The 16,234-nt window shown below is 39.3% G+C and overlaps 1 protein-coding gene and 1 non-coding gene across 4 annotated transcripts in view; one reads left to right on the top strand and one right to left on the bottom strand.

Moving 5' to 3' along the window:
• NFKB1 (nuclear factor kappa B subunit 1) overlaps nt 1-16,234 on the bottom strand; it is a 113,504-nt gene that overhangs the window by 22,892 nt on the left and 74,378 nt on the right. For all 3 annotated transcript variants that reach the window (XM_078069011.1, XM_036095802.2, XM_078069012.1), the window contains 6 exons: nt 14,672-14,835; nt 13,319-13,477; nt 11,741-11,845; nt 9,630-9,721; nt 7,613-7,751; nt 776-919 (listed from right to left, as the gene is read on the bottom strand). In XM_078069011.1, the coding sequence (XP_077925137.1) occupies nt 776-919; nt 7,613-7,751; nt 9,630-9,721; nt 11,741-11,845; nt 13,319-13,477; nt 14,672-14,835 (803 nt within the window). The remainder of the gene's footprint in view (nt 1-775; nt 920-7,612; nt 7,752-9,629; nt 9,722-11,740; nt 11,846-13,318; nt 13,478-14,671; nt 14,836-16,234) is intronic.
• LOC118538021 (U6 spliceosomal RNA) lies at nt 15,608-15,714 on the top strand. Its single transcript, XR_004918402.1, has one exon. It is a non-coding gene; the product is annotated as a U6 spliceosomal RNA (small nuclear RNA).

Genomic DNA, 16,234 nt, shown 5'->3' with positions numbered 1-16,234 from the left:
TATATACACTCTATATACACAATCACGATGTGTTGATAATAAATCATACAGGTAAAGAGATTAAAATACTATGCATTATGAGGACTGCAGCTTTTGAAATTTGAAACTGCAAATGCAAAAAATACACAGCATAATGTTTGCACAGAAAAAAAATGTGAAGAAGTTAACCTTCAATGGCAGGATTTTATTATCTTCAGATTCTCTACAATGTAGTATATATAATATGAAATCCTTTCAATGTTTCCAAAGAAAACCAAGACAGTATGGAAGGGAGAGATGGGAGGGAAGGAAGGATGAAAGAAAGGGGAAATACACCAAAACGTTAATAGACACAGTCTTCAGATAACTGGCCTTGGGTGACTTTTTTTCTTCTTTACTGTTATTGGTGTTATCTACATACTGCAAAATGAACATGCGTTTCTTTGAAAAATTCTGTTGGGAAATTTTAATTAATATGTCGCACTCAATAATGTCACAGCCACTGGACCCACAGACAGTCTGGGAAACCTAGGAAAGGAAAATTCGACGCCCTCCCACGTGAAAAGCTTTATTATTTTATTTATTTATTTGACAGAGAGAGACACAGCGAGAGAGGGAACACAAGCAGGGGGAGTGGGAGAGGGAGAAGCAGGCTTCCCACGGAGCAGGGAGCCCGATGCGGGGCTCGATCCCAGGACCCTGGGATCATGACCTGAGCCGAAGGCAGACAGACGCTTACCGACTGAGCCCCCCAGGGGCCCCGAGAAGCTTTAGAAAGAGTAGACTTGGTTCATACCTGGCCCCGTACTTCCGGCAGCCCCTCCTCCACCGCCACTGCCAAACATGCCTCCGCCTCCGGCTCCGGCCCCACTCCCGCCGCCGAAACTATCTGAGAAATTAGGCATGAGCTTCTGCCGTTTCCTCTGCACTTCCTCTTTATCTGTATTTAAAGGAAGAGAAACCAGAGGAGAAAAGACTGATTCAATTCCACTACTAGCCACAGAAAGAATATTGATTCTGACGGTATTTTTAAACATCTTAAAGGGAAACAGAAGTCACCCAAGGAGGAAGAGATGCCAAATTTCAGGAAGCATTATATTTATTCCAATGGATCTGAAGCCTGAGAACCGGCCTCAGAGAGACCACAGAGTGGTCCTCGCCCAAATCCCCTCTACAACAGTTTCTTAAGTCCCTCGTGTCATTCAAATTAGTGAATGACTAGATTTCCCGTCAAAGGTTAAGATACCAAAGACACAGAATAAGAAAACCATTATTGAGCATTTTCATTTGGTCATTCACAAACAACGATTACTAACCAACTACCATTTATAATGCCTCTACTATGAGCTAAGTGCTAGGGAGAAAGAGAAGTATGAATAGTCTTTGCTGTCAGGAAGTCTCCAATATATTTTCAAGGTTGCGGAGGGGGAGGGGGAGATCTGGAGAGCTAGAGCACCACAGTGCTATATTCCTTAAATGTATGGTGCGCACCAGTGTTCCAGGAGTTCAAGGAAGGACTTCGGGGAAGTCCCTGTGGGCCGGAAAACTCAGGAAAGGCTTCCAAGAATCAACTTTATATCAGGAGAGGGCAATGGGAGGATGATCTGGAGATGGGATATAGAGGGAAAGTAATGAAGGAAGGAATGTGCACTGTGCGCTTCTGAGGCTGTAGTGGTTCCATTTAGCTGAGGTCAAAGTTGAGCAGGAGAAAGTCTTGAGAAATGGGGCTGATCAGGACCACCCTGTAGAGCTTCTGGATCATGAACTGAAGGGGTTTACCAGCAGGAGAGCCACTACGTGTTTCTGAACTGGGGGATGATGTGCATAGGGTGGTATTTTAGGAAGCTTCCTCTGTCATTGGTGCTTGGGACAAAACGAAGAGACAAGTGAGAGGCAGAGACAGTCCAGACATAAGGAGATGGGGGCTGTTCCTTAGTGGGCACCATGATAATACAAGTGGGCGAACCCCAGAAATACCAGGAAAGAGGGATCAGTAGTCAGCGGTGACTGATGAGAATTGGGAGGCTGAAAGTCTAAGAGCACAACTTGACTAGAATACAGTGATGCCCACTGTGACTGTTGACTGTCCAGGTCTAGACCCTCATTCCTTTTGTAGTTGCTGTTTTTCTTTTGCTTTTCACTCCCTGTTGTTCTCACCAGCCCCATTGCCTTTGTGGTCCATTACGGTGTTCTTGTTTCTTCTTTCTGTTTCCGTTTCTTTCTCTTTTCTGGCCTTCCTACCATAAATTTTTTTCTCCCTTTTCTCTTTTGGGCTAAAAGGGTGATGGAAGGTTTTTGTTTAAGTTAAACAGCCAGTGTGGTATTCTTTTTTTCAGTCAGCAGCCTGATACTTAACCATTGTCCTGTTTCTGATTCTTCAAGGTCAGTTTTGGTCAGTGTTTATGTACAGAAAGATCTCCACTTATTTCTAATTCTGTGGTTGTTCCAGTCATCTCAGGGCTCGAAAGAATGCTCCTACTGATTAACTCACAGTGACCTTAGTGCGGCTGGAAGACTGATGCATGGAATAAGATATAGCCAAATACCCTTACAAATAATCGTTTAGAAACTGATCATGTCCAGACTTGTTAGGAAGAAGAAAGCCAATGTGGGTCAACTTGAAGAGAATGTGCTTCCACTAGAAAGGTTGGCCTCAAAGTGGAAAAACTTTACAAAATGTCCTTAATAAAGGTTTTGGATAGATTTACAAAATTTTTCCTTCAGTTGTACTATAACCAACTAATAGTCATACTTATTACTCATCCTATATACAGTTGATCTCACATAAAATATTAGTTCACTAGAAATATGAAACACAAGAGGGAAGCAGACCACTTATTCATCTTCATGAATGTTATCTATTGACATGCTTTCTAGCAAAGAGATCATTTGGTATTTGCTATGTAATTCTTCTGACTTAGAAAACAGAGATGTTCAATGGTTATATTTTACTGTAAGATGGGAATTTTTGAGTCAATTAAAAAATATTAACTATTCTATACCCATTTAAGATTTCAATGACAAGAAAGTGATATGGAAAATTTCATTATGACAGGTTTTTAAATAAAAGAACCTGCAGTCTAAATTTCCCCAGAAATGAACATGGAGATTTTCCCATTGTGTTCACTTATCTTTGTGGTCTGCCTTTGACAGTGGCATCATGCGTTGTACTATGAAACATCAACCTATTCTAGAAGGGACCTAACTGGTCACTCACTGCAAGCCCTCCTTCTACGAAGAGGAAATAGAAGCCAGGATGATTAAGGGACTTATCAGAGAGCAGGGCAGAGTGAGGATCAGATCCCAAGTCTAGGGAGCTTTCCATTTTTGGGGAAACATTCCAAAATATCTCTGCTTCCTTTTTTTTTTTTTTTAAAGATTTTATTCATTTGCTTGAGACAGAGAGAGAGTGAGCAGGAGGGAGAGGGACAGAGAATCTGAAGGAGACTCCATGCTGAGCGCAGTGCCCCATGCAGGGCTTGATCCCATGACCTCAAGATCACGACCTGAGCCGAAACGAAGAGTCAGACGTTCAACCCACTGAGCCACCAAGGCACCCCTCTGTTTCTTTTAATAATCGATGATTATGGTAATAGTTTAGTTCACAAACGTAAACTTCTAGTCTCTACCCTTTTTTGATGTGTGTATGCCTTAAAAGGACCTCATTCTCATTTTTCAGGTTCTAGTGTTCTAGTAAAGATGTCTGCATTCCTTTCATAATTTAAAGATTATGATTCTGTTTCTTCTGAATCTCTATCTTTTCTGACTGAAAAATCACATGGTCTTTTTTTGCTTTCATACAGCAGTTCCTCAACTATCTTCTTCCCTTTTCAATCATCCCTTTCTTATTATTTTAATTGTCTTCCTTGAACCCAACCATCTCCATGAAGTTTTTATAAGGTACAATGTCAATAACCATACAGGGTACAGAGTTCTGGGATGGATGATTCTATACATTGAAAGGAATATATTTCTTTGTCTGATGTCCTCCTTGATGGCACCCAACAAATTACTAGCCTTTTGGATGAGGAGGCAACTTGGTTGGTCACTCAATAAGTCAGCTTTCATATTTACAGGAGCCAGGATATGGAAGCAGCCCAAGTGTCCATCGATTGATGAATGGATAAAGAAGATGTGGGATGTGTGTATGTATATATAATATGGATTATTATTCAGCCATAAAAAAGAATGAAATCTTGCCGTCTGCAATGACATGGATGGAGCTAGAGAGTATAATGCTAAGTGAAATAAGTCAGTCAGAGAAAGACATATATACGATTTCACTCATGTGGAATTTAAGAAAGAAAACAAAGAGAAAAAATAAGGGAGAAAGAGACAAATCAAGAAACAGACTCTTAATTACAGAGAACAAACATGGTTCCCAGAGGGGAGGTGGGGGAGGATGGGTGAAATAGGTGATGGGGATTAAGGAGTGCACTTGCTGTAATGAGCATGGGGTGATGTATGGAAGTGCTGAATCACTATATTGTACACCTGAAACTAACATAACACTGTATGTTAACTAACTGGAATTAAAATAAAAACTTAAAAAAAATAAGTCAGCTTTCAGATATATCTCAGCATTTATCAGATGACATATATTAAGGGGCGCCTGGCTGGCTCAGTCAGTAGAGCATGCAACTCTTGATCTCAGGGTTATGAATTCAAGCCCCACGAGGGTGTGGAGCCTACTTAAAAAAATAAAATATATGACATATACTGTTCTAGATGTTGGAAATGTACCAATGAACATGAAAGACCAAATCTATGACCAAAAGGATATTCTTCTTATTGGAGATGGAAGAAGACAATAGACATACAAATTAATAGATAAGACAATTTTATGTATTGATAAAAATAATGAACAATACAAAATTAGGCAATGACCTAAGGAGAGACTGCAGGGCCTGGGGCAGTGGAAGGTGTGTTCAATGACTTCTGAGAAATGTATACAACGATTCTCTGGGGTGTATAGTTTGGATTTGTTCTCATACACTTACTCTTACATTAAATGGCTTGCTACTTTTCGAACCAGTCATATGTCTGGTGTGATGATTGCTCCTTGCCATTATTTCATCTTGGGATTTTATAATCCAGAAGGTTTTATTGACTAAGATAATTTGTTATCTTCAATAAAATAGATCTAATCTCACACGACTTAATAACAATGTATGTTGGCCATTCTTTCTGTGGGGCTCAACTTCTCTTATTTTTCCAGATGGTTCTTTTTATTTGTTTGTATTACATGGAACTTTTAGTCAATGACAGTCTGGAAGTACTTGAAGCATACAGGTGGGGATTTTGAACTTTAAGGAGACCCCATTCTCTAAGCCCAGCATCTGATAAATCCTATTATGAATGAATGTCTGAACATGCCCCCACTGTATCTTACTCTTTTGATGAACAGATACCACTGGAAAAGGTAGACAGGCGGCCTAGAAACCAAGCTCAGCTTTGAATGTTTCTAGGCTTATACATGTGTAGGTAATCTGGGTATCCTTTTTAAACATAATTCTCTGTGTTGAGAAGAACTGACATTATGTGAAGACATATTTTAGGAGAAGAAATCTATTTTTTCCCTCAGAAAGTACCCCCCAAATTAGCCATATTTTTCTTCTGTGTCTATTAAAGAAAGTGTTTAATCGAAAGCAGTGATTTTCATCTTTATGCAGACTGGTGCATTTGGAAGACCTCAGGCTGTCACTGGGTGGAGAAATAAGGGGAGGTGGGCTTCTAGGGAAGGCCGAGTGGGTTGGCTCCCCATTTCCACTTTAACCAGAGCCTGTTGGGTATAAGTACTGGGATTTTGCATGAAATTTTAGGTGGAGGGAGAAAAAAGGCTCTTCTGTTGACAATGTTTTCACACAACGGTAACGGAATGCACTATAAATTGGACCCATCGGTGGACAGGTCACAACCTCTGAAAAGAAACAAGAACGCATAGAATCATCTTCTAAATGTTCCTGCCACACTGTGAATTCTAGGAAAAGAAGCCCTCTTCAAGGATCCCGCATCACATGTGGCTATCACAGGATCCAACACCCATGTGCACCATCACTACAGCACCTTTGTGGCTTCTGACATCAGTCAGGACATGACCCGTGACGATCATTTCATTGACCTCCCCCGATGGTCTCACTTCCCTCTAACTCAGGGGTTTCTGATTTTGTTTGTGTCATGACCCCTTTTTCAGTCTTGTGAAGTCTATGGATCTCTTCTTAGAATCATAGTTATCAAGATGTAAAATACAAAATAGGATTATAAAAAAAGCTAATTATGTTAAAGTCCATTTCTATCCTCGGACCCTCTGGGGGTCAGTGGACTCTAGGTTAAGAAATATCTTTGGACAATTATCTCATTTAGGGGCCTATCATACTCATTCTGAGAGGATTCTCAATGCTGAATTTCCCACCCTGCCCTCTGGAGTTCCAGTCCTGCCTTTTGATCAGCTTATTAGGAATTTGCCAGAGGAACCTAAAAATGCAACATGTTTTAAACTGAGCTCCCTCTTTGCTCACTCAAACCTAATTTTGCTCCCTTGATTCTTTTATCAACTCAACCATGTAACAACCTTCCTCAGCTGGGACTCCTAGAAACATCTAGACTCCTGAATTCTTCCTTTACCTCCTACCTCAACCAGCATCTGGGTCTTCTTGACAACACCTTCTTCTTTCATTCTCTGCACTAATACCTTTATGAACCTCACCTTTTCTCACTCGGATTCTTCATTACTCTTTGGACTCCTTGTCTGCTACTCCAGATAGTCTCCTCAGTGTCCATATAAGGAAGTTGGAGCCATCATTCCAAATCGAAACAGGCCTGGTCATTCCCCTCTCCAGAATCCATCAGAATTCTTCAGCTGCCCATCACAGCACTTCTGAGCCTGGCCCTGGCCTTCCTTACCTGCCCTGGTCTTCAGTGGTCCATCTTGGTGCTCACAAGGCTCACTTCTTTCTGAACAAACACTAACTGTTCAGTTCCTCAAGTTTCTTAAGCCTAGGAAGCCCTTACCTTCCCTGTTTCTCACCCAACTACTGAAATACACCCCCAGGCTGAAGAACCTTGAAGAAGCCTGCTTCTTGGTAGCTTCTTTCGAATCAAGGGTCCTCGGCACTCTCATAAGTGTTTTTGGATGCTTCCCTTTGGGAGTTTATCAAAATCCTAACTCGCATTATAACAATGTAAGGAGACTATTCTCTCCCCTTCTTGGGGTGTCTTTTGTGGGGAAAAGAATGATACTTTATTCATTTTTATGGTTCCGCACTGCATGGTGGCTGAGTCTCCCATTCTATTGCCTGAGGCCAGTTGATGGAGTGGCTGATTCCCTGAACAGCCATATTAACTGGCAGAACCCAAAGATCCTCAACAAATGGCAGATTCTCAGATTCAAAGACCAATTCTCAAATGTCTAAATCTCATATAAGCTTGGTAAAAGTTAACACCATTTTGAAAGGTTGGACTTAATTCCATGATCCCCAAAATAATATATTACTTCTCTCTTCTCTAAAAATAAATACCATGGGACCGGGGGCTAATTCCTAGGAAACCATTCAAAGAAGTGGCCAATTGATCTTTTCTAATCAGCTTTGTTCTTTTATGGGAAACAGCACAAGATTGTAAGCAACCGAGTTACCTTTGATTTCAGGGTAGTAGAGAAAAGGTTTGGGTTCGCTAGTTTCCAAATCAGATTTCCTTCGAAGTTGGACAAACACGGAAGCTGGTTTTGTGATGTTGACATCTTTATACTTTGGAGTTTTGAAGACAATGGCGAACTGCAGGATACAAAGATCCAAATGTTGGGGTAGGCCTATATTTTTTTCCCAGCAATGCTACTCATTAAACATATTCTTTATGCCCAATGTTTAGACAGAGTATACTAAAAAATACAGCATCCTAGAGAAAGTTACAAACTCAGAATTCTATGCCCATACGTTGTGATTAAATTGCCACTGTGCAATTGAAATATAAGACTATGCTAATGTTTTGCACATCTTTATTTTCATTTGTCTAATATTTCAAATGTCTTCCAGTTGTAAATAACCATGTGAGTAAAATACATTGCATACTCCTCTTTCTCTTCTAAATCAGCCTTAAATGCTCCAAAATTATTTACAGCAACATCAGAAACCCTGGTTGTGGAAAGAGAGAGTGAAGAACGTGGTACTACAATCAGCCTGCAGGTCAGCCGACGAGGAGAGGAAGCTAAATCCTACAAGGGAAACATGTATTTTCAAGTGAGGATGGCCAACGCTCTGACATCGAGGACATTCTGTAACACCTCTAAGCTAGCCTCCTCATTAATTTCTGGTAGTGTCACAACAGTTTGGCATTTTTACAGTTTCTTGTTTGATTTTTTGACTATGTAATGTATTCCCAGGGATCAAGACTTTGTAAAATATAGAAAGGTACACAGTGGCATAGGCTGTGTCTGCAGACACCTGCAGACGCCTCTCCTGGCACTCCGATCCAGGCAGTTCCTACTCTGAGGCGGCCCCCAGAGGCAAACACGGTGATGTTATTCATTCTTTTTGTATTCTTCCAGAGACTCCTTATGCGTATGCAAACACGAACAATCTTTTTTATATGCACTTGTTTTATATCTTTAAAAAGTTTTTAAAGTTGTACTCTTGAGATTTTTCCATATTAGTTCATCGATTACTCATTCTCTTTAATAACTGCATAATATTCCCTCACACAAATACACCATAATTCATTTAACTGGCCACTTATTGATGGACATTTGGATTGTTTCCAATTTTGGGGGGTGAAAATAGTATTTCTCAATCACTCAGAGTGATTAAAATGCGAAACAGCATTTTCATCTCTTAGTCATATCCTCAGTTGTCACTGGGAACTCCTGATTTATCATGATGATATCAGCCTCAAGTAGAAGACTCTTCCTTTCAACACTTTTCATTAGAATATCTCTTTAACAGGTCTCGCCATAATTACTCTGGTAGAACACTGTAGCGGACGACTGCATCCCCTCAAAATTCACATGTTGAAGTCCTAACCCCTAGTGTGGCTATATTTGGAGAAAGGGCTTTTATGGAAGTAATGAAAGTAATTAAGGTTAAATGAGGTCATGAGGGTAGGGTTGTGACTGGATAGAATTAGTGTTCTTATAGGAAGGGAAGAGACACCAGAGAGCTTCCTCTCTTCTCTCTGCCATGTGAGGACACAGCCAAAACATGTCTGCAGGCCAGGAGGAGAGAGCTCTCACCAGGAACCAACCCTGTCAGGCCTTGATCTGGGACTTCTAGCCTCCAGAACTGTGATGAAATAAATTTCTGTTGCTTAATACACCCAGTCGATGGTATTTTGTTATGGTAGTCTGAAGAGACTAATACCAATACTTAAAATATTTCCACTAAAGGACCCAAGGGCCATTGCTTTAATGGGTACGTGACCAGACACCCAAATGAAATGTCTCGACAAGGTCTCAGAGCCAGTGGTCTAAGGCCTTGCTCATAATTCTATGGTTGATAACTTTTCTGAGAGACCTGCAAGAGTCTTAAAAAAATAGTACTCTTTTATGAAAGTTAAATAAGTATTTATGATTTTTCCTTTTTCATACTGGAGATTAAGTACTGAATTTCAACAGGACAGAAAATGTAAAATCATCATCACCACCATCATCATCCACTTACTTGTCTATGAACATCTGTGGGGGAAAAATCTCCAAATCCTTCCCAGATCCCACCATTTTCCTCCTCTTCATAAAATCGAATCTGGATGTCATCTGCAAACAGTCACATTCAGGTGTATAATTTCACATAGAGTAATAATATTGATAAGCATGCTGAAAAAATGCAGCTGGTTCGAGATTCTACCTACTATGTACTTAAACTTTTTAAAAAGTAATTAATATGAAATAGACTTTTGAATCATTTAAAATTTTCACAAATTACTGAATTTTTTTTTTATTAGTTAACACAGTAATGGACCCTGAGTTTCATTTACATTGAGAGAATACTAGATTTACCTATTCAATCTGATTTTTCTCTTAATCAGTCTTTGACCTTCCCACTTCTCCATCACTAACCCAATTCATTCCTGAGAAGCATGAAGGATATTGAGGAATATCAGAATCCCAAAAGGTGGTTCAAACTCATACAGATCTACATAATAATATTTAACTTATATAAAGTATACTACATGGCAGGCACGACTTTAAGTGATTTATAGGTATACATGAACTGATTTCATCCTCACAATAACTGTGATGCAGGTATACTATTAATATCCTCATTTTGCAGAAGAGAAACTGGAGTCCAGAGAGGTTAAGTGACTTATCCAAGGCTGAATAGCTATTAAATGGAGAAGCCAGAATTTGAACACAGACTCCAGGCTCATAAACATTCTACTATGCTGCTTCCCTGTAATACCTTATTAGTCCATTCTGAGAAGCTGTTAAAAATATTATAGTAGTCAAGTCCCTTTGGATGAAATAAGAATGCCTAGATTTCACACGTGTCATGGATTCTACCTCTGCAGAAATACGACGATTTAACTCAGACTGGCATCTCCCTGGCTTCACTTCCCATTTTATAGGAAGGACTCTACTACTGACTTATGAAAACTAAGTTCATATTTCTATTTAAATAGAATTTTAGAAATACTAGGGTTGGATAAATCATCTCATTATCTCCTGGTCAATTCCTTTGCTTTTGGGTAGGACTAAACTGGACTTAGTTTTTCAGACTCTTTAAGCCAGGTACAAGACTTCTCTTAATAAGCCATTCCAATGTAATGATAATGATTAAGAATTGCATTTATAAATAAAGGTACTCAGATTGTGTTTACTCATTGAATGCACACATATTACCTGAGTAGAATGGACTAAAAGAAGGCTGATACCAGGATATGCAGAGAAAGTGTAAACTTTTTTTGGATAAAGATAGATATACTTTTACCTTAAAATTGGATTGTATTTTTTTCTGACTTTTAAATCTCAGGCCATTTGCCTCAAATGAGAGTTTTCTTTTTTTAAAGCCATCATTCTTTCGTTTAAGAGCTATATTTAGTTATGCACTCTTTACTTTGAAAATGCTCATTGCTTTGTAGTGAATAGATCTTTATTATACTATACTCTCTATCACTGTATTTTAAAAATGAGTTGTTTGAGAAAATAGCACAATCTCCTTCAGCTTTTGCTAATTTATAAATCTCGTACCATTACTAATGAAAGGTAAATGCCAAGAAACTTTCCTAAAAGTGAAAATTATGAGAAATATGCTCTGAGAATTTCCCTATAGTCCTTATTCTCTTTTTCATAATTGACATCAGTGTCACATGAAAGTTTTGGAGAAGCTCTCTCAGTATTGCAATGAAGCCTTATAAGAGAAACTAAATTAACAATTTTACACTATATAAAATATTATTTACTCTGTGTGCGTGGGCATACGTGTGTGCGTGCGTGTGTGTGTGCGTGCTCGGGTGTGTGAAGCATGGGCTATTACTCATTTATTTTAGTTTAACTAAGTTCAGATACCAAAGTTTAAAGTACAGAAACACTGAAATGTCACTGATTACAATGATCACTATTTTTTTAAATTTCTCTTAACTTCTATTGAAAGTTTTAAAATGAATTAGCTGGGTTTAAAAAAAAACACAGACATATTTGGAAGAGGTGAATGTGTAAATTTTCTAAAGGAGTTCTATGGCAGAAGAGGCATATTACTGGATTTACTGCTAAAAAGTGACTCACAGACACACTCAGAATTACATTTCACATTTTGAGATCAGAGCACGTATTTACCTTTCTGAACCTTGTCACAGAGAAGATAAATCTCTTCCCCTCCAGTTACGCATCCAGCTGTCCTGTCCATTCTTACAATTTTCAAGTTGGACGCATTGGGGGCTTCTGTCCACAGGAGAAAAACAACAAACATCATGCTTTATCCTCAGCTTCATAAGCCAATCTCTTATGGGGAACCCTGCCCCTAGCACACCTTAACCAAAGAAAGTTAAAATAGTTTATTGTGGTGAGCACTAAGCAAGGTATAAAACTATCGAATTGATATGTTGTATGTGTGAAAGTAATATAATACTGTATGTTAATTATACTTTAATTAAAAAAAATAAATAGATGCTTTCACTTATATTGCTTTAACAAGGATACAAATAAAAAAGCTTTCGGAAGTCCTCAGAAGTCCTCACTCTTGAGCATGGATCATTCATTACTACCATTACACGAGGCAGAAAGGAACAATATTTGTTTCTCCCACTAGCACAGTAAGAAAGATTCATACAGAAAGAGAAAGAGCTTTTCTGATGTTTCAGGAAGTACCAAGCCAATGGATTTGTGGAATTCCATGTAGGTCAAGACCTTCAATTATTTCCATGATATTGATATACTGTTTACAAGAGTCTTAAAAATTTAGAAAAAGCACCATTTTCTTAAACTGTTTATAAATTCTTATTTTACAGAAAAGAAAAATGGAGAGGTTATAGTTCTTTTCCCCAGACTAAATTAGAATTCTGTGTGGTTAGGGGCAAAAGTTTCTTGTGGTAATAGTATAAAGCTTCCTTTTTTTTTTTTTTCCCCTCCCACAGCTGCATTTTAAGGTGATCTTTAGTATACAAGTCTACATCACTTTACAACTCTTTCACTTCCCTTCCAACTTGTTTAAATTAGAGAAATCAGTCAGTTGTATACTTGGGGCATGGAGTTTTCTACTTAGACCAAATCTATAAAGTTTCAGTGAGCCTAAGTACCACACTTGCACCCTTTGATTTGTTTAATAAATCGCATGCATACCAGACAAGAAATATGCAGAGTAAAGGCTCAAGACCATTGTAAAACTCTTTTAAAAAGTTCTAGGAACTACAGACTGAAATAGAATTTTGAAGTCACATACTGTCTAGACTACTCATTCAGTTAACTTGAAGTCCTTATCTTGATAAAAGCTAGAACATGCAAGAATGAAGACGGATAAGAATAACAGCTGTTTTTTTATTAACACCTCTTTAGAGCCTCAACAGAAAATATTGAGATATTTTTCTAGGAGCACCGACAATATATCCTCATGGCATTAGTGATTCATAAGTAATAAGAGATCTGCCACCCTCAAATGGCACATAAAAGTCTAGCATGCACATCGGAGGAAGGAGAACCATATTTGTTGCGCACCTCGTAACATTCACTTGTAATCTAGACATCAACGTTTCAAGCTGGATTTTAGTATTCCCATTTTGTAGATGATAAATGTGAGGCTCCAAGTGATTAAGTTACTGGCCCTGGGACTCTGAGCTAGTCAGTAACTGCCAGGGCTGGCTTAGAAGTCTGTACTTGACACTACACCAAGCTGCCTCGTGGTAGAAGTCAAGGACTCACTGCTGTCATAGATGGCGTCTGACACCACGGGTTCCAGGCGCCTCGTGAAGCTGCCGGTGCTATCTGGAAGAAAAGCTGTAAACATGAGCCGCACCACGCTGAGGTCCATCTCCTTTGTCTGCTGAAGAGCTGCCTGGCGGATGATCTCCTTTTCCCGATCTAGGACCATAGAGCACAGCGCATTCATGCCCAGGGAAAGAGTGAAGCCAGAACACTTTAGATAAGATGTTTTTATAAAGCCCAAAGAAAGAACATGAATTGAAAACAGAAATCTATTGTTTTTCTTTTGAAATTGTTTGTATTGCTAATACAATTTTAAAAACTGTCTCATTTATGTCATCCAAATTAAAGGCATCAGAAGAAGACCTGCATTTTCTCTGGATGATAGTGAAAACTGTCCTCCGGGTATCAAACTGCCTCTCTCCTTTCTTTTCTTCCCCTGACCTCTCCTGTTTCTCCCTACAGTTACAGTTAAAGGCACAAAAGATGTGAGGCCATGGAATGCAGTAAGGTGATTATGCATCTGTTGTACTGTGAAATGTGAAAATTAAGTCTTCCAAAGGCTCCCGGAGCTCAGGGACCGTGTTCACTTCACAGTGCCTAGCACAATGCCTGGCACATGGGAGGTATTCAGAGTGCTTCTGGAGAAACTGAATGACTCGACTGCACTTGACTCCTTCCTTGTCTCTTGATGGACGCTGGGTCGCCTGAGTATTAGATCATGACAGGATGACCAGACTAATGGACAACGTGTGAAAGTGGCAATGGCACATGTGGTAGGACAGGGACTGGGGTTGAAAGAAAAAAAATATAAGTAAAATCAGGGAAACAAAAAATCATAGCATTTTTACGAGAAAGAATAGTTTATGATGTGTCTGAAGAGCCTGAAGAGATTCCTTCTAATAAGGTGAGCCAGGGGAGGTAAAAGAGAGGGAACTAAAACAGAGGAACTAAGTGTTGGCTTATGCATTGGTTATGACAGGCTGTAAAGGGCAGGGTGCGGTGTTTTAGGTCGAGGAAGACACATACGAAGGTATGAATCTGCATATCTGTATGAATCTGTTCAGGGGGCAGTGATGGGGAGAGGGGCGTATGTGGTGGGACTGGAGATAAAGCTGGAAAGGTGGCTGGGGCCAGATTGACGGCTTTGTATACCAGGCCACGGAGGTACAGATTTTATCTAGAAAACAGCAGGATGCCATCAAAGGTTTCTGAGCAGGGAATGTGTGTTGGCAGCTTGGGGTACAGTCTGGGAAAAGGAGAAACCTGGGGCAGACAGATGAGCACCTAGTCTACACACAAGCAAAGGAGAGCCTGATCTCAAAGGATCAAGGCTGGGAGCATGACGCTCACCTGTGAGCTGCCGGTCTCCTCCGCCTTCTGCTTGCAAATAGGCAAGATCAGGATGCACCAAAAGTCCGGGATTGTAGCCCTTTGTACATGCCTCTGTCATTCGTGCTTCCAGTGTTTCAAATACTTTTTTCTTTGTCACATGAAGTATACCCAAGTTTGCAAAGCTGGAGAAAAAAACAATAGCAGCAACAACCACCCCCAAAAGTTAGGCCGTCAATGACGAGAGTCTGGTTTTACTTTAGCAAAGTGGCTTTTAAGAAAATACACAAGCCCTCAATCGCTGGAGTCCACACTATAATCAAACACATTACTATGTCTGCAGTGAAACATATAAAGCAGACTCACCAAATGGAATAATAAAGACTATAAACCACTACACATCAGGTCAGATCGGGTTTTGCCACCAAATGAGCCTGTGGCAAACTTAGCAAAATCTTTTGGTTGTCAGGGTTTATTCAACTTTCAAATGATGATTCAGGGAGTGGGGTGTACACACACACACATACATATGTCTTAGCAAGGAAGTTTTACCTAGACTCATTGTGAAGTATTTTCTAGGAGAATTGTTTACAATTTTTTAAAATAATAAATAATATAATAAAATACTAACTTACCTAATTCTTTTAAAGAATAAGAGGAATATTATATTTGGAAGGATTTTTTTTTCTTTTGGATCATCCTTGGGTTTCTGGAGGGGCTTTAAAGTCTACAGTGGAGTCCCATCTCCTTGTGGGTTATCTCTAAGGCTGGAATTACTTATTACCACTAGAATGCCGTCTAACGCTACATGTTTTCAGGATGGAGAACCTTTTATCTCGTGAAGTCTACATACATTTTGGGCAAAATATGCTAATAACCTAAAGAAAACAAGTTAAGGGATTTTAAAGAAAAGGCATAAATTACTCCAGCCATTCATTTTTTAAAGTACATGGAACAGTGCTCATTTCGGCAGCACATATACTAAAATTGGAACGATACAAAGAAGATTAGCATGGCCCCTGTGCAAGGATAACACGCAAATTCGTGAAGCTTCCATATTTTTAAACCATAAGAGACTCTTAATCTCAGGAAACAAACTGAGGGCTGCTGGAGTGGAGGGGGTTGGGAGGGATGGGGTGACTGGGTGATGGACATTGGGGAGGGTATGTGCTATGGTGAGCGCTGTGAATTGTGTAAGACTGATGAATCACAGACCTGTACCCCTGAAACAAATAATACATTATATGTTAATTAAATTAAAAAAATAAAGTACATGAAACAAAAAAGTATACTCAATAAACATAATACAACAAACAAAAAAGTACTTTACCAAGGAGACCCATTCATTCAACAAATATTTGTTCAGCTCCTTATTAGTGCCAGGCAGTGTCCCAGGTGCTTTCGTCAGCACCCAGGAATCCCTCCCTTCATAGAATTTATATGCTAGTGTAACCAAAGAGAAGAAACAAAGAAGAGATGTTACAGTATAATTTAGAAGGTAATAAGTGTTACCAAGAAAAATAAGGTAGGAATGGAGAAAAGGAAAGGTAGTAGTAGAAGACATGATGTTTTAAAATAGGGAGA

Source organism: Halichoerus grypus, chromosome 3 (assembly GCF_964656455.1).
Source record: "Halichoerus grypus chromosome 3, mHalGry1.hap1.1, whole genome shotgun sequence".
In the NCBI taxonomy this organism is placed as follows: Eukaryota; Metazoa; Chordata; class Mammalia; order Carnivora; family Phocidae; genus Halichoerus; species Halichoerus grypus.
This window is presented reverse-complemented; position numbering and strand designations above follow the sequence as displayed.